The sequence below is a fragment of the Ceratotherium simum genome, chromosome 34 (genome assembly GCF_057802395.1).
Source record: "Ceratotherium simum simum isolate JZ-2026a chromosome 34, ASM5780239v1, whole genome shotgun sequence".
NCBI classification, from domain to species: Eukaryota; Metazoa; Chordata; class Mammalia; order Perissodactyla; family Rhinocerotidae; genus Ceratotherium; species Ceratotherium simum.
In genome coordinates this window covers 20,136,645-20,156,757 of record NC_141933.1, presented here as the reverse complement: position 1 = coordinate 20,156,757, position 20,113 = coordinate 20,136,645, and the positions used below count along the sequence as shown (strand labels likewise).

At 48.5% G+C, this 20,113-nt stretch overlaps 1 protein-coding gene across 1 annotated transcript in view; it reads left to right on the top strand.

Moving 5' to 3' along the window:
- The first annotated feature begins 16,272 nt into the window (after positions 1-16,272).
- Positions 16,273-20,113, top strand: part of PTPRJ (protein tyrosine phosphatase receptor type J) — a 161,246-nt gene continuing 157,405 nt past the window's right edge. The window contains exon 1 of the mRNA XM_087422935.1: positions 16,273-16,643. Within this exon, the coding sequence (XP_087279061.1) occupies positions 16,383-16,643 (261 nt within the window). The 5' untranslated portion in view covers positions 16,273-16,382. The remainder of the gene's footprint in view (positions 16,644-20,113) is intronic.

Below are 20,113 nucleotides of genomic sequence, written 5' to 3'. Positions count from 1 at the left end.
TTGTTTGAGAAACGCCAGGGTTAAGAAATGGGAGTCAAGGGGCTGGCCCAGTGGTTAAGTTCCCGCGCTCCACTTTGGCAGCCTGGGGTTTGCGGGTTCAGATCCCGGGTGCAGACCTACGCATTGCTTATCAAGCCATGCTGTGGCAGCATCCCACATATAAAGTAGAGGAGGATGGGCACGATGTTAGCTCAGGGGCAATCTTCTTCAACAAAAAGAGGAGGGTTGGCAACAGATGTTAGCTCAGGGCTAATCTTCCTCACCAAAAAAAAAAAAAAAAGAAAGGGGAGTCAAAACAAAGTGAGCTGGGTGGGCAGGGAAGAAGTGGCACAGAGTCTGTCTGATCTGGAGGGACCTTAGGATTCTACACCCATTCTTTCACTCATGTGTTCATTCATACAACACATTTTTTTGGCCTTTCTTTTTTTTTTTTTTTTTTTTTTTTTTAAGATTTTATTTATTTATTTTTTCCCCCCAAAGCCCCAGTAGATAGTTGTGTGTCATAGCTGCACATCCTTCTAGTTGCTGTATGTGGGACGCGGCCTCAGCATGGCCGGAGAAGCAGCGCGTTGGTGCGAGCCCGGGATCCGAACCCGGGTCGCCAGCAGTGGAGCGCGCGCACTCAACCACCAAGCCACGGGGCCGGCCCCTGGCCTTTCTTATTATTATCACTTGAGATATAATTGACACATAACATCATGTTAGTTTCAGGTATACGACATAATGATTCGATATTTGTATATATTGTGGAATGCTCACCACAATAAGTCAACATCCATCAGCACACATAGTTACAATTTTTTTTTCTTATGATGAGAACTTTTAAGATCTACTCACTTAGCAACTTTCAAATATGTGATACAGTATTATTACCTATAGTCACCACGCTGTACATTACATCCCTGGGACCTATTTATTTTATAACTGGAAGTTTGTCCTTTTTGACACCCTTCACCAATTTTGCCCACCCACCCACCCCCGGCAGCCACCAGTCTGTTTTCCATGCAACAGATTTTTTTGTTGAGTACCTGCTCCGTGCCAGATTCTAAAATGGTCCCCCCTTCTCTGCATAGGTGAGGAATTGTGAAGTCCAGTGCAGGAAAGATATAAAAGAAACTGACTGGTGCATTTCCATCTTCCCTCAGGCTTCTCAAAGAGGAAATGACCTTAAAATGAAACAGATGAAATCCAGATTGGCGATGAGAGAGCCTCACTCTTGAGCGGGATTTGGGATGTTAAAATGAGGTGTCCCACTGGGATGTAGAATCTTCTTTCCTGGAAACCTTCAGGGGTAAAGATCTAAACTACTGACTCATCTTTAACAGGCGGCTCTGGGGAGTAGGGGGCGGGTAATAATGCATCAAGCAACAGCTTCTGGGCCAACGGATTTAGGATTGAATCCTGATTCCTTTCTTGAAACGTGTGGGTTTTGACAAATTGCTAAACCTCTCTGAGTCTCAGTTTCCTTAGAGTTGCTGAGAGCATTGTATGAAGGTGATAATACTGTGCAATATTTTTTGAGGACTTACAATATTCTGGTTCTGATCTAAGCTCTATACATGTATTAACTCACTTAATCCTCACAACAAATGAGGAAACCGAGGCACAGAAAGGTCAAATACTTTGCTGGTCAGTTGCAGAGCCTGGCTTTGAACTCAGGGAGTCTGGCTCTGGAGCCTGTGCTTGTAACCAGTTCATTTGCTGCTGCCCTTATTGGGAACATGGAGCCCCCTCACTCATTTTAGTTGCTAGAGAGGATGGTGAAGCGGTGGAAGGCGTGGGCTCTGGAGCCAGACTGCCATGGTTCAAATCCCAGGTTTACCACTCATCAGCTGTGTGAGCTGAGTTATTACGAGCAGGTCATTCAACTTCTCCAACCCTGTCTTGATTTCCTCATCTGTAAAATGGAGCTGATAATAATATTCTTAGGGTTTTTATGAGGACAGAGTGAGTTAATACAATCAACTTAGAGTCGTACTTGCTACGTGGTAAGTCCTCCGTAAATGCTGCCTCCTGCCACCTTGGTGCTCTTCACTTCCCCAGGGAGATCTCCCCTCCCAATCTGAGTTATATTCCTCCCTGATATTCACCCTCATCACACCCTGTTCCCTTCCTGTACAGTGTTCGGGACAATGTGGGATCATATATAAGAGTAACCACCTCAATTATGTGAGTAAAGCACCAAACTTGGCACATATTTGGTTCCTGGCAAGTGCATATCATTATTATTTACACTGGGTTCCTGCCCTGCTTAAAATCACTGACATATCTACATATTGACAGTTTCACCACATCAAAGGCACCCATTGCCATTACTGATGTTTTTCTAAAAAATAGAAAACCATGAAACAAAGCTTTCCTATTGCTTAGAATTTTCATTTTATGCATATTGGAAGAGCTCTTTTAGGTCTTATTTAGGCATTGATTTTTTTTTTTAATAATTTTATTTATTTATTTTGCCCCCAAAGCCCCAGTAGATAGTCGTATGTCATAGCTGCACATCCTTCTAGTTGCTGTATGTGGGACGCGGCCTCAGCATGGCGGGAGAAGCGGTGCGTCGGTGCGCGCCCGGGATCCGAACCCGGGCCGCCAGTAGCGGAGTGCGCGCACTTAACCGCTAAGCCACGGGGCCGGCCCCTGGGCATTGATTTTTATTGTATATAAAGCTGCTCTGTTTCCTTGCCTTTTTAGGTACACAATGACTTTTCATTTCACTGCCAAATCAAATGGAATCTTGTTTTTTTTTTTTTTTCCCTAGGAAGATTGGCCCTGAGCTAACATCTGTGCCCATCTTCCTCTACTTTATATGGGATGCCGCCACAGCATGGTGTGACAAGTGGTGCGTAGGTGCGTGCCCGGGATCCGAACCTGGGCCCCCAGCAGCGGAGCGCGTGCAGTTAACCTCTTGAGCCACCTGGCTGGCCCCAAATGGAATCTTTTTGAAGACATTGTAAGCAGCGATTAAACTCAACACCTGTAGTGCGAACAATGCACAAGCTCAAGGGAAAGGATGACACGGGGGAGAGCTGTGACAGAGTTTGTGTGTGTGCAGTTGATGGCAACTACCTCACCACTATCGCCTGGCTGTCAGCGATTGGAGATACCATTGATCACAACACATGACCTTATTTCAGAGACGTAAAAATATGAAAAAAAGTGTGATACATTTGGTGAAATACAATATTAAAATTTAAATGTCCCCCCCAACCGTTGTATGATTCCTTGTTGGGTTTCCCAAAAGCCACCATGGTTTAAATCAAACCTATTTAGGTTTTCCTTCTCAGTAATGACTTTGTGTTGGTTAAAGCAATGCTAGCTGCTGTAAAAGATAAACCCCAAAACCACATCGGTGAACACTATACAGGTTTATTTCTTGCTCATGTAAAGTCCAAATTAGTTTCCTCATTGGCAGCAAGGGCTCTATTCCATGTAGTCATTCAGGGATCCAGCTACACAGAGATTTTGCCAATTTCAAGAGGTCATTTCAAGGGTTGCCCTGGGCCCACAAGCATAGAAGGTGGTGGCTTGCACAGCACACTTTTCTCACATTCCACTGCCAGAGTTCGATCACATGGCCACATCTAACTGCAAGGGAGGCTGGAAAATGTCCTGTAGAGTGTCTCCAGGAAGAAGAGGAACTGAGTTTGGTAATCAGGTACAAATTTCTGCTTCAAGCTTTAAAGGGAATCAAAGCTCTGTGATGGGCATGCTGTATAAGTTAATTCATTTCACCCACACATCAACCCCACAAGTGGGTATTATCTTCATTTTATAGATGAAGAAACTGAGGCTCAATGAGGTGAAATGACTTGCCCAAGGCCACATTGCTCCACAGCCATGGAGCCAGAGTTGAGGCCTTGTCTACCTATGTTCTTCTCATTACACCCACTTGCCTCTTTGAATTATACAAGAAAGGCAAGGGGAGAAAGAGAGAGACTACAGTCCTTTTCATACGGGGCTGAATCACATACAGTACAGGGTATCCTTTGGTTTTTTCCAAGGTCAGAGATTTCACCCATAGTCAGTCACCTCTTACCAGTGGATGAGAGGGGTCCAGGCTACAGCATTTGCTGCCCACTAATAGCCTGGGTTTCTTTTGGCTGCTCTACGATGTTTCCTCTTCTGGGTGTGCGACATGTGGGAGCAGTCATTTTGCCAATGAAGATATATCTATAGGTGAAGATGTGGATGTAGATACAGATATTAAAAAGAGACTTAAAAGTAGAAACAACCAGAGCCAGCCCTGATGGTCTAGTGGTTACAATTTGGCGCTTTCACTGCTTCAGCGGCCTGGGTTCGTTTCCCAGTCGTGGAACCACACCACTCGCCTGTCAGTTGCCATGCTGTGGCGGCGGCTCACACAGAAGAACTAGAAGGACTTACAACGAGGATATACAACCATGCACTAGGGCTTTGGGGAGGGAAAAAAAAAAGTAAAAACAACCAAACACAATGTATAGATGCTAATTGGATCCTAATTTGAAAAACCAGCATTAAAAAATATTTTGGGAACAATTGTATATATTTGAGTATGGACAGAGTGTTTGGTTATATTAAGGAATTATTGTTAATTTGGTTGAGTGTGATAAAGGTGTTGTGGCTAAGTAAAAAAAGTCTTTAATTCTTACAGATGTGTTCTGAAGTATTTAGGGATGAAATGTCATGATGTTTGTTCTTTAAAACAAATCAACAATAAAAACAGAACAATAGATGAACAGAAAAATAGATGAAGCAGACCTGGCAAAATATTAAGAACTATTAAATGTTGGTAATAGGTGTGAGGATGTTCATTGTATTATTTTTTCCTCTATGACTTTTACTGTTGGAAGTAAGACAATGGGGATATTTGGATGAGGCTTAAAAATGAATAGTGCTTATCACTGTCTGGTATTTTTCTTGTTATGTTTATTCATTGATTGATCAGTCAATTTTCTCTACCTCCCTCTCTGCCCCCCCACTCTTAACTGTAACTCCATGAAAACAGCGACCTTGCTAGTTTTAATTGTTTCTAGTGCTTGTATCCATATTAGGTGCTTTGTACCTAGTACAAAGTTGGGTTTAAAATTTTTTTTTTCCTGCTACACTCAGTTCTCACGGATGTTGTTGGCTCTCATCCATCATTGCCAGCCTTTGTTTTGGTTCTCTCTGGTTCTGGCTGCATATCTGGTTCCCCATGTTCCCCCATCCACATCCCTCCCTTGCCTTGTCTTAGACTATCCCTAGTTATAGGAAGCAAAAGGTTATATTCTCTTATAAGGCTATACCATAATTTGTTTAATTAGTCTCCATTGGTAGGCATTTAGCTTGTTTCTAATTTGCTACTGTACTGAACATGCTTGCATATATCTCTCTTTGTACACATGTCTGGTCATTCACTCAGCAGTTTTTTATCGAGTCCCTTCTGTGTTTCTTTTTAGGCTCTTTTCTAGGCAGTGGAGAAAAGAACAATAGTGGATTTTCTGGGGTAAAGATGCCTTTATTATTATTTTTTTTTCTTTTTTCTCCCCAAAGCCCCAGCACATTGTTGTATATCATAGTTGTAGAGGTGTAGCTCTTCTATGTGGGACACTGCCTCAGCATGGCTTGATGAGCGGTGAGTAGGTCCGTGCCCAGGATCCGAACCGGCGAACCCTGGGCCACCGAAGCAGAATGCGCAAACCGAACCGCTGTGCCACTGGCCCAGCCCCTATTATTATTATTATTATTATTATTATTATTATTATTATTATTAAAGACTTTTAATATATATCGCCAAACTGCCTCCAGAGAGACTGGATTGGTTTCCCTTCCCACCTGCAATGTGTGGGTGTCCCCTGCCCCGTGCCACCATTGTCCTTCAGAGCCAGCTCCAGACAACCTCTGCAGGGCCGTGTCCAGCAGTGTGTCCGGCATCCGTCCCCTGCCCTCCCCCTCCTTTGGGTTCTTTTCTTGGCCACACCCCCTGCCGTTTCAGTATCAGCTCTGGCCTTTCGTGTTGCCCTTCTCTGGCTCCATGACCCCAGCTTCCTGCCTGCCTCTAAGCAGGCCTTTGATTTTGAGGTTCCCTGCAGATATTGCCTCCACCTGCCGCTGGCCCATGCAGTGCTCCCCACAGAGTCACTCAGCACTCTTAGGCCCCCAGATAGAAGGCTCAGACAACCAGATGGCAAGAAGCAGGCAAGAGTCTGGGGCTGCACGGCTGAAGGCGGGTTGTATCCTTCCTCTGATTCTCTGTATAATTTCATAAATACCCTCAGGAACCAATCAGGGGATCTCCCTTGATCTGTATGTAGGAATAGCTAGAATGGAATCTCAGCCCTTGGCTTAAATCCTTCCAGGGCGCAGGGATGTCCCTTGGCTTCCAAGGATTAGTGCAGAGCGAGCAGCCATGTATTTGGATGTGGCTTTGGAAGCAGAGGGCTCAGTGGTCCTATGGAAGGGCATTCTGTTCTGAGAGGTTGGAGACTGGGGTCTGAGCCCCGGCTCTGCGTGTCCTGTGTGACCACTAGAGACAACCTTTGGGGTGTCTGCCCAGCTCACTGCCGCCCCTGTCTGTGCATCTGCCCCTCATTGGGGGAGATCTTTGGTTGCCACTGTTATATAATTTGACCCTGTCCCCTCAGCCACATTAATTGGACCAGAGGTAAGCATGGGATCCAGACAGGGCCAATCAGATTCCTTCTGGGAATTGGGATCTGAAATGGCCTAGGAGTCGCTGTCGGAAGCTGAAACAGAGGTGAGGAAACTGGAAAGAAGTGCACAGAGACGCAGAGAAAGGCGACCTGCAGGAGAGAAGCAAGAGGCAGACGTGCAGAGACAACTGGCCTGGGCTCTTGGTGGCTTTCCAGCGCTTGGTGCCAGGCCTGGCAGAGGCTGCTCTGTTCCTGCCTTGGGGGTCTGTGAGACACCCCCGTGTTCTCATCATTAAGATTTGCTCCATCTGTCTCTGTAACCCGCCAACAAGCAAACACAGATCTCACCTAAGATGGTGGACAGGGCTAAATGTCATTCTTTCTGGGCCTCCATCTCCTCGTCTGTAAGACGGGGATAGTAACAGAGCCCACTTCTCAGGGGTGTCAAGAGGGGCAAATGTATTAATGTTTACACGGGCGTCGGCCGGTGTCTGTCCTCCTTCATCAGAACTTGTGCCTGACGGGTCAAAATAGTTTGAGCATCATCCTCAACTGTATGTGAAAGAACTTTGTAAACTTTACAATGGTATGACATTGTGTGTGTGTGCGCGCACACGCGCGTGTGCATGCACGTGCATATATACCTCTCTATATATTCCACCTACCGCCCCAGTCCCCATTCTGACTTTTCCTATAAACTTCTCCATGGCTTTAGACAAGTCATTGTCCTCGTCTTGGGCTTCGTTTATTTATCAAAACCAGGGGTTGAATGCGTGACCTCTAAACTCCCGTCCAGCTCCGGGCGCGGAAGGTTGAGTTGGCTGGCTACCACTTGGGTATGGTCCAGGCACGCAGAGAACACACCTGCCTCGGGTTGGTGCAGAAGGCCAGGAGGCCCGGAGCCAGGGATCCTCCCAGGTAACAAATGCCAGGTTGAGTTAGGGAGTCAGGCAGGATCCCTTCGCCGCTCTGCCTTGTTTAGGTTAATTCTTCTGCTACGTGGATGTCTTGCTCCAGGCGTACAGGTCTCCAGGCTGTCATTGTCAGCAGGGTAAGGAAAATCTAGCTTTGCCGGAAAAGCCAAGACCTTGAGGACACCTGCCGCAGCCTTACCTATGCCGGGATCACCGCTGGTCTAGAACCACCTCCTCTCTGGTGAGTTTCTCTTCTTAGGACTATGGTCAAGTCACAACCAGGCCCAGGATCAGCCCAGCCCAGCTTGCTTTTCCAGGGCCCCGAGGCTCAAGGCAAAAATGCTTCATGTTCTGGATGTCTTTGGTGATTGCAAATGTCAAGGCTTGGCTAAATCAAGCGTACTGACATTTCTTAAGAGCTCAGAAATTAATGGAGGGTCATTTGAGAAGGGTGGAGGCCCAGAATGAGAGAGATCATATTTTCTTCCCTGCCAGTCACACAGAGGGGAGGGATCAGTGTCAAGAAAGATTGCAGGATGGAAGCCTTATTGCTAAAGCACTGCTGATATCTAGACCAGCTGTGTTACCATTCACAAGTCACTTAACATCTCTGAGCCTCAGTTTCTTCATCTGGAGAATGAGCAGGTTGGACTGGATGGCCTCCAAGGTTCTTTGTCGTGCATTACATTTTACAATTCCTTGAAACTCAGAATGCTGAACTCTGAGAGTAGCATCATCATCTTTCAATAGAGTGGACGCAAGGCGCTGAAAAAAATGCCTGATGAAAATGTTGATGACAGAGGAAAATGACAGTAGCAGATGAATAAGAATCAAGTGAGATGAGGAATTTGTCTATATGTCCCTGTCTTTTTTCATTTACTGTGTACACACAGGGAATTCTGGGGTGTCTGTATCATGCTGTCCTTGGCAAGCGGCTAAAGGTTAAAGAATAATGTAGGAGATGCTTAGGGTGGGGAATAATTCTGCAGAGGGACCTTCTTAGGTCAGGATGCCAGCCCTGGGAAGCAATCATGTAGTGGTTGACACAAGCTTTGGCTTCAGGCAGATCTGTGTCTGCCTCTTGGTTCTGTCTCCTGTGTGTCTTTGAGCAAGGTCCTTAAACTGAACCTGCTGTAGTTTCCCAACCATAAAATGGAGATCATGATAGAGCCTATGGTACGGGGTTGTGGTAAGGATTAGGTGAGATAAAGTGTATTAAGTAGCTTGCACAGAACCTGGTACACATTTAGCTGCCAATAATGGCAGTAGATATTATTACCTACGTTTTTACCCTCTCCCCAGCTTGGATTATAGTTTCTAAGTAAGTAAAAGGAAACTCTTTAAGGATATTCTGCTTATGTGTGGTAGTCTAGGCCTTTTAAAATTCTTTTTGTATCACAGAAAGAAAATTCCCAGAGACTCACAACAAACTTGCGAGTATTTTCTCAAAGTGTGGTGGGAGGAAGCCAAGAGCATTTGGATCACCTGTGTGCCTCCTAGTGCAGAGTCCTGAGCTCTAATTCTAACTAGAAATTACTAGAACCGTAATTCTGAGTCATAAGGCGGCCCAGGTATAGGCATGGTAACCGATGATAAAGGCACTGATAAGGGCCGAGAGCCAGGCTCTTAAGCAGCGTGCTGCCCTGCCACCCAGTAGACTAGGCCAGTACTTCTCAAGCTTTAATGTGTATAGGAATCTACTGGGGATCTTGTGAAAATGCAGAATCTGATTCAGCAGATGTATTAGGCAGGGTTCTCCAGAGAAACAGAACCAATAGGAGATACACGTATATATGTCATATACATAAATAAAATAAGGTATTGGCTCATGCAATTACGGAGGCTGAGAAGCCCCACGATCTGCCATCTGCAAGCTGGAGACCCAGGAAAGCTGGTGGTGCAGTTCAATGAGCCAGTGAGCTAATGGTGCAGATTCCAATCCAAGTCGCAAGGGCTGAGAACCAGGAGCGCCACGGCAGGGGAAGATCGTCGTCCCAGCTCCAAAAGTCAGGCAGAGAGAGAATTCAACCTTCCTCCGCTGTTTTGTTCTGTTCAGTCCCTCAGCAGATTGGATGAGGCCCACCCACATTGGGGAGGGCCATCTGCTTTACTCAGTTACCAATTCAAATGTGAATCTCTTCCGGAAGCATCCTTAGAGATACACCCAGGAATGTTTAACCATATATCTGGGCATCCTGTGGCCCACTCAAGTTGATGCATAAAGTTAACCATCATGGTAGGTCTGGGGTGAGGCCAGAAAGTCTGCATTTCTCACAAGCTCCCAGGGGACATCAAGCTGCTTGTCAGTGGACCACAGTTTTAATAGCAAAATTTCTGAGGCTCTGTAATCGTGCCCGTCATGAGGGCTGTTCACCAGACATTTCTCGCTCTGATTGTACTTCCTGGCCCCCTGGCAGTTGGGTGGGGCCATATGACTAGTTCTGGCTGATGATCTGTGTGCAAAAGAGATTAGTGTCACTTCCAGGACAGAGTATAGAATTGGCTGTCCAAGACTCTCCAAAGCTCCTTTCCTCTTTGTCACAGCAATTGGTAATGTTTCAGATAGTATCTGCTCCAGCAGACGGCTCCTGGGGTGAGGATGGCATGGAGCCTGGCCCTCGGCAGACCAGCGAGGACATGTAGTGAGCACAGGACATACATGTTTGTTGTTTTCAGTCATTGAGATTTGGGGAGTGTTTGTTACCGCAGCATAGCCTGACTGATACACTAATCTAACCCCCATTTTACAAAAGAAGAAACTCAGCCCAAGAGGAGTGACTTGTCCATGCTCCGACACCTGGTTAATGAAGTCTCAGGGCTCTGACTCCCAATCTCCTTCTCTTTCCATCAATTACTATGCCTCTTCCACTTGGTCTCTGGGAATATGTGCCAGGCACCTCACACGTGTCATTTCCTTTCATCTTCACAACAATGAATTGGCATCCTGTTCTTTATTTTATATATATATATATATATATATATATATTTTTTTTTTTTTTTGTGAGGAAGATCAGCCCTGAGCTAACATCCATGCTAATCCTCCTCTTTTTTCTGAGGAAGACCGGCTCTGAGCTAACATCTATTGCCAATCCTCCTCCTTTTTTTTTTCCCCCCAAAGCCCCAGTAGATAGTTGTATGTCATAGTTGCACATCCTTCTAGTTGCTGTATGTGGGACATGGCCGGAGAAGTGGTGCATTGGTGCGCGCCTGGGATCTGAACCTGGGCCACCAGTATCGCAGTGCTCGCACTTAACCGCTAAGCCACGGAGCCGGCCCCTAGCATCCCGTTTCTTATGTGAGGAAATGGAGGCCAAAATTGTATAGCAATATAGGATTTGAACCTAGGACTATCTGATCCAAAGAACGTATTCTTAACCCGGGGCTGCCAAAGCAGAGCGTATGAACCTAACCAATATGCCACTGGGCCGGCCCCCACATATTCTTTCTTTACACCACTCTGCCTCAGATCTGCCGAAAAGATATTTTAATAACGGCAAACATTTACATGGTATTTACTTTATCCCAGACAATATTATCAGTGCTTTAACTATTTTAATATTTATAACAATCCTATGAGGTAGATATTATCATCATCAACACCTTCATTTATAGATAAGGATATCGAGGCACAAAGAACTTAAGTAACTTGTCCAAAATCACACAGGTAATAAGTGGCAGGACCAGGATTTGAACCCAGGCAGCTGACTACAGAGTCCATGCTTCTCCCTCTACACTTTATTGCCATGAGCAATGCTCAGGCGTCTACCTACCTACTATGATATATACATACCCATGTATGTATACATCATTTATATACATAATTTAATTGTATGTAATTAACATATGTTAATTATGTTAACATAATTTAACATAATATTATACATAATATAACATAATTGCCATATACGATTTTTATTTGCTTATTTAGATGGCAGGGTATTTTTCTGCCTACTGGCGGGATTTCACATGGCACCATTGTTCCAAGTTGATGTCTTACTCTAACTGCCGGGCCCCAGGTGTTCGATACATCCAGCACAATGTGATTAAGATTTTTTTTCCAACTTGAAAAAAAAAGGAACATTTCTTTTCAAACCTGAAAAAAATTAATTTGTTTTTAACAAGCCCGGAAGGACCAGCTGCTGAGAAGCCCTGGGACTCTGGGCCCCCCTGCTCACTCTCGCTCTTTTCGTCTTTACACCTCTCAGCCCTTTCTTTGTCTGAGATGATGTTTCTGTTGCAAGCTTGACTGCTTCCTGCCCCCGGCCTGCCACTTGTGGTCTTTGTGCAGAAGTCATTCTCAAGCCCTGGACAAAAGCCCTTGTCCCCTAGGCCCCAAGTCTCCTTGTCACACACTCCCTGTGTTTCCAGGTACCCTAAGATCCTGGGTCCTGGGTCTGTCCTGCCAGAACATGAAGATCCTGGGCTTACTTGGTGCCTGACTCAGGCCCTAACAGCTGGGAGCGCAGAAGCCAGCGGGCTCACCCTGCGGGTGCCTCGACTTGGGGAAAGGGTGGGGACTCTTGAGATCAAGGGCTCCGTTTCTGCGCTCGCAGACCCTCAGGTGGCTTTCTTTCCTGCACTGAAAATCTGTCACATGCAACTGTTTCTTTGTAAGTCAAACTTTGCTTCCCATCTCAACACACATGCACACACCCACACCCACACCCGAGAGAAAAGAATTAGGAAAATGCTTAATGTTGCGAGTGCTTGAAGCCAGAAACAAAAAGAGCACTGCCAAGGCCCTCCCTGGTTTGGTGCATGGGCAGGTGATTCAGGCACTGAGATGTGGGGAGGAACTGAGGTCTGGTGGACAAACATGGAGTTCTAACCACAGGCCAGTTACTACTCCACGGGAAACATCCTGTTACTATTATAAAGATGAAGTGCTCCTTTTTTTTTTTTTTTAAAGAACTTTCTAGAAGTCTTCCTTTCCATTCTGATTCAGTTCAAGTCCGTGAGGCAGGAAGGTCTCAGGGCAGCCATGCCTGCAACATTAGCTAATCAGACTCCCAAGAAACATTCCATTCCGCTTAAGAGGGCTTTGGGGAATGGTTTGCTCATGGTGGCTTTTAAAATAAACTGAGGGTTGCCAGGCTGAATGGACTCCCTGCGGGCCTCATGACCTGGTTCCAGGCCGGTGCCCAGCAGGCTTGCCCTCCTGGTGGGATGGTGGACGTGTCATTAAACCCGGTTGCCTTGCCTGTTCCCTGTTCCTTGTACCCTCTGTCCTTCCCATTTTAAAATTGGGGAAACTGAGGCCCAGGAGAGTAATAATAAAAGTAATAATAACAGCCGCACAGCCAACACATAGAGCACTTAACTTATCCACAAACGTCAAAGAGAGGGGTTCCATGGCATAGTGGCAAGAAACATACGGTTTCAGATCCTGGTTTTGCCACTCTGAAGCTGTGTGACCTTGTGTAAGTAACTAAACCTCTCTGAGACTCAGTTTCATTGTTTCTAAATATTGATAATGATACCTATTTTACAGGGTTGTTGTAAGGAGTAGAAATAATGAAATACCTAGAGTTGTGCCTGGTACCTAGCAGGTACCTGATCAATGGTCTTTATTATTATCAGGGACACAATGCAGGCCAGTCACAGGATAAACAGCATTTTCCCATCCTGCTTGACAGTAAGAATTACCCAAGGAACTGGTTAAAAATACAGATTCCCAGGACTTCTGCACTCTATGGAAAGGCATGGGAATCTATGTTCTAATGAGGCACCGGGTGATTCCTATCAGGTAATTTTGGAACTCATCCGGGAACCCTCCACTCCAACGTTTTGGGTTGGTTCTTTTGTTCTCTGCGCACCTGGCCCCATAGCTTTTGCTAGAAGGTGGACATGATTAAAAGGTCAAATATCATTATCCATTGTCAAAGAGAATGTGCCTTGAAATTTGCACAGTGGACGTATCCCCAAAAAGCTGTTTGTAAATAAAATGTGGGGTGTATGCGTGAGTGTGTGAGAACGGGGACATATTTAATGCCTTAGTTTGCTAGTCAAAGGAATGCATTCAATTCAACTCAATAAGTATTGTTTGAGTGACTGTTATGTGCTGAGGATACAATGATAAACACGCAGCAGGGCCCGTCTTCAAGGGGCTTACTAAGAGTCCAGTGAGGAAGATGGTCAAATAAAGAGGTAAGTACAACATTGTGGTTAGATAAGTTTAGCACGGGGAGCTCAGAGCGCCTGGAAGGGGAAGCACACTCAACTCAGGGTTGGGGATCCGGGATGTCCTAGGGGAAGTGACATCTGAGGAGGAGACCTGTAAACTGGAATCTAGTCTCAAACCCTTTTGCAAAGTGAATGATCCTTCCCTAATTTATCCTTGCGCGAAAATGACCTTTCACATCCTGGTACCCCTCCATACATTTATACAACCACACAGCTGTACAAATATTGAGTTCCTGCCATGGGCAAGGCCCTGAGTGAGGTGTTGTAGGGCAACCCGGGGGAGGAAGCCCGGATCCCTGCCCTCAGGGAGTTTACACCACACCTGCTCTGGCTTAATTTCATTTCTCATATAGTTCATTAACCCAGTGTGATCTGTTTATGACTGAACAGGTAGGCTATTATTCAAGTCTTTGCTCCCTTTACAGAAAAGACTGTTTATTCTCTTTCATCACCATGTGATGGGGAAATCTGGTTCCAACCAACACTTGAGTGCGGACACACATTTCATCCAGGAGAAAATCAAGGTGCACGCTGAAGTTCCCAGAGTTATTTGCAGACCCAAGCCATGAAGCTGTGGAGGCCTGGAGGGATCTGTGGGGTCTGTAGGGTCTGCGAGTATCTGGGGCAGCATGCAGACCTGGTAGCAACTGCAGTAAGTCAGGCCTTCCTTCCCTCTGGGCATCACGGACCCAAAAGCCTTTCAAACTACCTTTTTCTGCCCCAAGAAGCGGAGGAGGTGCGGAGGAACGGAATTCCCTGTGAATTATGATAATTGCAGCATGTTTAAACAAAAGGTGGCAAGGTGTGTAAGTCAACGAGGTCCCCTTACCTTCTTTTTTTTTTTTTTTTTAAAGATTTTATTTATTCATTTTTTCCCCCCAAAGCCCCAGCAGATAGTTGTATGTCATAGGTTCACATCCTTCTAGTTGCTGTACGTGGGACTCGGCCTCGCGCTGGACGGAGAAGTGGTGCCTTGGGGCACGCCCGGGATCCAAACCCAGGCCACCAGCATCAGAGCGCGCATACTTAACCGCTAAGCCACGGAGCCGGCCCTCCCCTTACCTTCTGAGCTTGTCTGTGTGTGTGATCTGGTAGGATCCTCTTAGACCCTTTAAGTGAGGGTGTGTTTCCATCTCCCAGATGGGGAAACTGAGGTACAAGGGGTGCCTGGAGGTTTGCACCCTGGAGGTCTGCAACACCGGTGGTTTGCACTCTGCTGCACATAGAATCCAGCCCAAACTCATTATTCAAAGTCTCCTTCAAACATGAACCCCACAACCTCCCATTCCCTCTTCTCAGAAGGCCAAGCCCGAAGCACCTGCCTTCTGTTTTTTTGCCAAGTTGCTCCCACTTCCTGAGACGCTGCCCCCCCCCCCCCGCCCCCATCTGCCTGGTGAAATTCAACCCATCCTTCAAAGCCGAGCTCAGGTGTCACCTCTCCTCCTGGTTGGAATGCATCTCTCCCTCCCCACCACTCCTTGGGCCCGGCCCTGTGTCTCATTACTTCTCGTTGGGCAACTGGCTTAGCCTTAGTTTGACTAGCAAACTAGCCTCCGTCCCCTCCTCTCTGCGTGGGCATAGTAGTAACATCGGCGGTAATCTTTAACCCCTTTCGGGTTCGTGGACTTCTTTGACAATATGATGAAAGCGGCCAGAAGAGCTAATGTTTATTGAGGCCCATTGTATGTTAGGCCCGGTGCGTACAGACTTTTCCACCCATCATCTCATATAATCATCAGTCACGTCTCTCTAGCCAGGTACTAGTGTAATATTCATTGCATAGATGAGGAAAGGAGGCCCAGAGAGGTGACATGCCTCTCCAGAGGTCACACAGCTAGTACTACTAGCAGAGCCAGGTTTACAGTTTGCCGGAGCTGGAGTCCTAAGCTCTGGACCCGCTCCATTGCCGGCTCTCTGCCTCCTTGGCCCGGGGATGGAGGCGGGGAGAACACAACACACAGCATCTCGCCTACAATTTGGGAGTTCATGCATCCCCGAGCCCACCCACCGGCCTGGTCAATCAGGCCTTTGCTGGGTTGCTGCCTAGATGCAATGCTGGCTGTGCCCTCCTCGGCAGGAATATCGGTCAACATCTGGCGACCCAAACCCGGGCCAAGGAGCGAGGCCGCGGCTGGGCAGCTGCACCGAGGGGGACGCGCGGGCTCGCGGCGCAAGGACAGCGGAGCCGCGTCCTGGGTCCCAAGTCTCAGGAATGTGGGAGGGCTGGGCGGAGAGGGCGGGCGAGGCGGGGGCGCTTCCTCTGCCCGCCGGAGGGGAGCCTCCAGGGCGCGCGCGGGGCGCGCCGCCGCCCCCTCCCCGCCTCCCTGCCGGCTCGGCGAGGGCGGGGGCTGCGGCGGAGGGCGGCGAGGGGCCGCGGCGCTCTGCAGCCGCCTGGCCGGCCGGGCGGGAGGAAGCGATGAATATTCAGAGGGGGAGGGGGAAGGGAGGGGGCTGAGCGCTCGCCGCGGCTCCCTGCAGCCCGAGCCGCATGACGCGCGGAGGAGGCAGCGGGAGCCGCCGGGGCCGCCGGAGCCGGGATCAGGGCGCCGCGCGCGGGGGGTGGGCGCCGCTTGCTCCGCCCCGCGAAGCCCCTGCGCGCCCGGGGACGCGTCCCCCCCGCGGCCGCCGCGCCAGGCTCCGCCGTGTGGCCGCCGCCGCCGCCGCCGCCGCTGCCATGTCCCCGGGGAAGCCCGGGGCGGGCGGAGCGGGGACTAGGCGGACGGGCTGGAGGAGGCGGAGGCGGAGGCGGCGGCTGGAGGCGGCGACGAGGGCGCCCGGGCTCGGGCACACGGCGGGGCCCGGCTCGCGCGTCCCGGGCACGTTCCAGGGCGCGCGGGGCATGAAGCCGGCGGCGCGGGAGGCGCGGCCCCCTCCGCGCTCGCCCGGGCTGCGCTGGGCGCTGCCGCCGCTGCTGCTGCTGTTGCGCCTGGGCCAGGTGAGCCGCCGGGGGCACCGGGCGGGGGGGGCGGCGTGAGGGTGGGGGCGGGACTGGCATCCCCTGCACCTGCCCGGTGTGCCCCGCCTGCCGGGTTCGGGGGCGGTGGCGAGGGGCCCGAGTCCTCGGAGCCCCCGTCTTGGAGGGGGCTCGTGGGAACCCCGGCCGGCCTCGCACGCCCAACACCGAGCCCCTTCCCCGGCTGCCCAGGACCGGAGGGAGGGCGGCGGGATCGGGGTCCCGGGGTGCCCATCGCGTCCCCGTGGAAGCCCCCGCGCGGCTCCAGGCCGTCTCTGGCCCGGCCCTTCCCGGGGCTGGTCCCATCTGGCCGGCGTGGGCCCGCTCGCCCGCCCGAGGCGGCCGGAGGGGGCGTGTTTGCAGAGGGCTCGCGGCGCGGAGCGGAGCCGGCCTGGCCGACCTCCGACCCGGCCTGCAGGGGCCCGAGGGGCCGGGCCGAAGGGCAGGGCTGCGCGGTGGGCGAGGCTCAGGGCCTCCGGGCCGAGGGCACTGCTCTGGGGCAAGTTCCCAGCCCCGGGAAAAGGTGGCCCAGCAGGCGGGCCCGTCACCTTCCCAGAGAAGCTGCTGGCTTCCCCGGGTGTTTAATTCGTGCTTTGTGGGCGCCGGCGCTCCCCCCACCGCCCGGTTTTCTAGCTTCGCTTCTCGGATAATGCTGTGTTTGGCGTTTTGGTGACCGACCTTTCTGCAAGCTCCGGTTCCCCTTAATGATATTCCTCTTGGCGGTGAGGCCGGGCAGCTGGGCGATGTTTCCATTTCACAGATAGGGAAGTTGAGGGAAGAGAAGTGAAAGAGCAGAATCAATCTCCCAGCCTTTGCCACCGGAGCTGAGCAAGCGGATTCGTCCTCACAGCCTTCTAGGAGCCTGCTAGGGTCTTGAACCCTTAGTGTAAAGTGCCCTGGTGATACCTCTGTTGTGCATTTTGTCAATGAAAATCTTGCTTGTTTTGTACAGACAGCAGCTGTCAGGAGATGATGTGTGAAACCTGGGAACTGAGTTGTTGGCTGGGGATGGAACCTGGTTTCAGGAAAACTTTTCAAGCACAAATACAGGATTGTCTGAGAGCAGAAATGGCAGCCTTGGGGCAGCAATGCAGCCCAGCAGGCAGGACGAGAAGAGAGAGCTGGGTCCCCCGGGCTGAGGTAACTCTCAGCACCCAAGGTGGCTCTGGGCTCTAAGGTCCCCTCAGTTTTCCTCAGCAGGCTTTGAACAGGCTCTCCTGAGGGCCTGGAAGGCAGTGTGACCTCCTGCAGAGACTACTGGGTTGGGTGTCAGAAGACTAGCTCTAAGGCCTGGCTTCAGGGTTGGACTTGCTCTTGAGTCCCCTCCATCCTCAGTGAACAGCATTTGTAGAATGGGTGTACCACCACCTGCCCCGTAGAATTGTTTGAAGGGCTTCCACTGGCCGATGCCTGAAGGAGCTTTGTAAACATTGAAGGGTGTCCAGATGTGATTATCATTAAGGTACAGTGTGCATGGGCTGACTTCTCCCTTTCTCTGTAAGGAAATTCATGGAGAGCAGTCTGTGAGATTAAAAAAAAAAATTGCCTTGTAATTGAAGATCTCTTGTACCAAAGTTTGTGCTGAAGAAATACGTGATCTTCATTTATTTCTGGTTTAATTTGGTACATATATATTTTATTACATTATTTTATTTATGTTTTTGCACCAGCCATGGGAGTTGCTAGCTATGCTTTGAATCAGCGAAAAATTTCTTGGGTAAATTTATTTCTTGCCCAATCCTTCCTCGTATTTCAGTAGCATATTGCCACCCTATACTTGTCCCCTATTCAGATATTTCCTTCCTCTCTCACTTGTTCTGTAGAAACCCGAGGACTCTTTATTTCTTGTTTTTCGATACGTTATAAAATAGGAAATCTAAAAGGCTCTCTGAAAAAGCATTTTCAGAATCCACTTTTGACAGTTTATTTTGGTATTGGATATTTCAGGGAATCAGTGCATTTTTGGCTGGAGCAGACTTCCAAGATAGCTCAAACCTCTCGTTTTTTCAGATGAGGGTATTGAGGCCCAGACAAGACAGTGGTGGGGCTGAGATCACCCCGCAAGGGACTGGAGTGTGCGTTGCCTACTTGTGCCTAATATTTTCATGATGCTTTTTTTTTGGTCATGTTTTCACTTTCCTCTTACTTTTAACTATAGACAGCGTCCTACTTCACTGCGTACTCCTGAAACTGTGGGTGTAAATTGTTTTTCAAAGTTGAATCGTATTTGAGATTTTTGAAGTTCGTGCATTTAGCAAACGTGTGTGAAGGTATCTGACTACTTCCCTAACACTTGACTGCTTTTGTGAAGCTTGGAGTGTGTGTGGGTGTGTGTTTTTTTTTTTTTTTTGTGAGGAAGATCAGCCCTGAGCTAACATCTGCTAATCCTCCTCTTTTCTTTTTTGCTGAGGAAGACTGGCCCTGGGCTAACATCCATGCCCATCTTCCTCTACTTTATATGGGACGCTGCCACAGCATGGCTTGACAAGCGGTGCGTCGGTGCAACCCTGGGCCGCCGCAGCGGAGCGCGTGCACTTAACCACTTGCGCCACCGGGCTGGCTCCTGTATGGGTGTGTTTTAAAATGGAATCAACTGTAGCTGGTTAAAACATGGACAAGTCATGGAAAAGACAGCTCGGTTTGGGCATTAATGAGGACGGGTGTGGAAGCTGGAATGCTGAGATGCTGAAGACTCAGTACTTAGTAGGACCGGAAAAGCAGTTTTTGACCCTAGCATTTCATTCCCCTTCTCCAAGACAGGAAGGACTGTTGGAGATGATTCCAACATGAGGACTTTGCTCATTGCCATGTCCAACTCCACCCATTCTCGGAGCATTTTTTGCACACTAATTTTGGTCTATGTGTATGTTTTAGAAAATGTGACAAAGCATTTTTCATCTCCCTTGCCTCCTTCTCCTGAGAAATGATGTAGTCCTGACAGATTCTGTAAGATACCATCTTGTTAGTGGGCTGCTTTAAAATGAAAAAAACTGGCGACCGATCGCTGTTTTGTTGGTCTTATAGTGTTTTGGATTTGCTTTTTCTTGGCTTTCTTGTTTCCTGGTGAATAATAACTGTTTGTATTTATTATCTATAATAGCTAATCCTTTAGCCTGCTTACCTACCTGCTCATCCAGAGGACAGAAAATATTTTGACTCCTCTTTCAAGTGCTTGTTAAATTCTCATCCAAGTGACTTTAAATATTTTTGCTTTACTTCAGAACAACAACGGAAAAACCAAACGATTATGTTTTGTTTGCAGGCAGTTTAAGAAAACAGAGCAAATTGGTTTATGGTTAGACTGTGACTTTGAGTTGACTTCGAGTTTAGCTCCATGATAAAGATAACCACGGAATACTCAAGCTTTCCTAAGCAGAGAGAATCCTGGCTCCCGAGTGAGCAATTTCGGTCAGCAAAGAGGTTATTTAGCTCCTAAAAGTAATTTTTCCTTG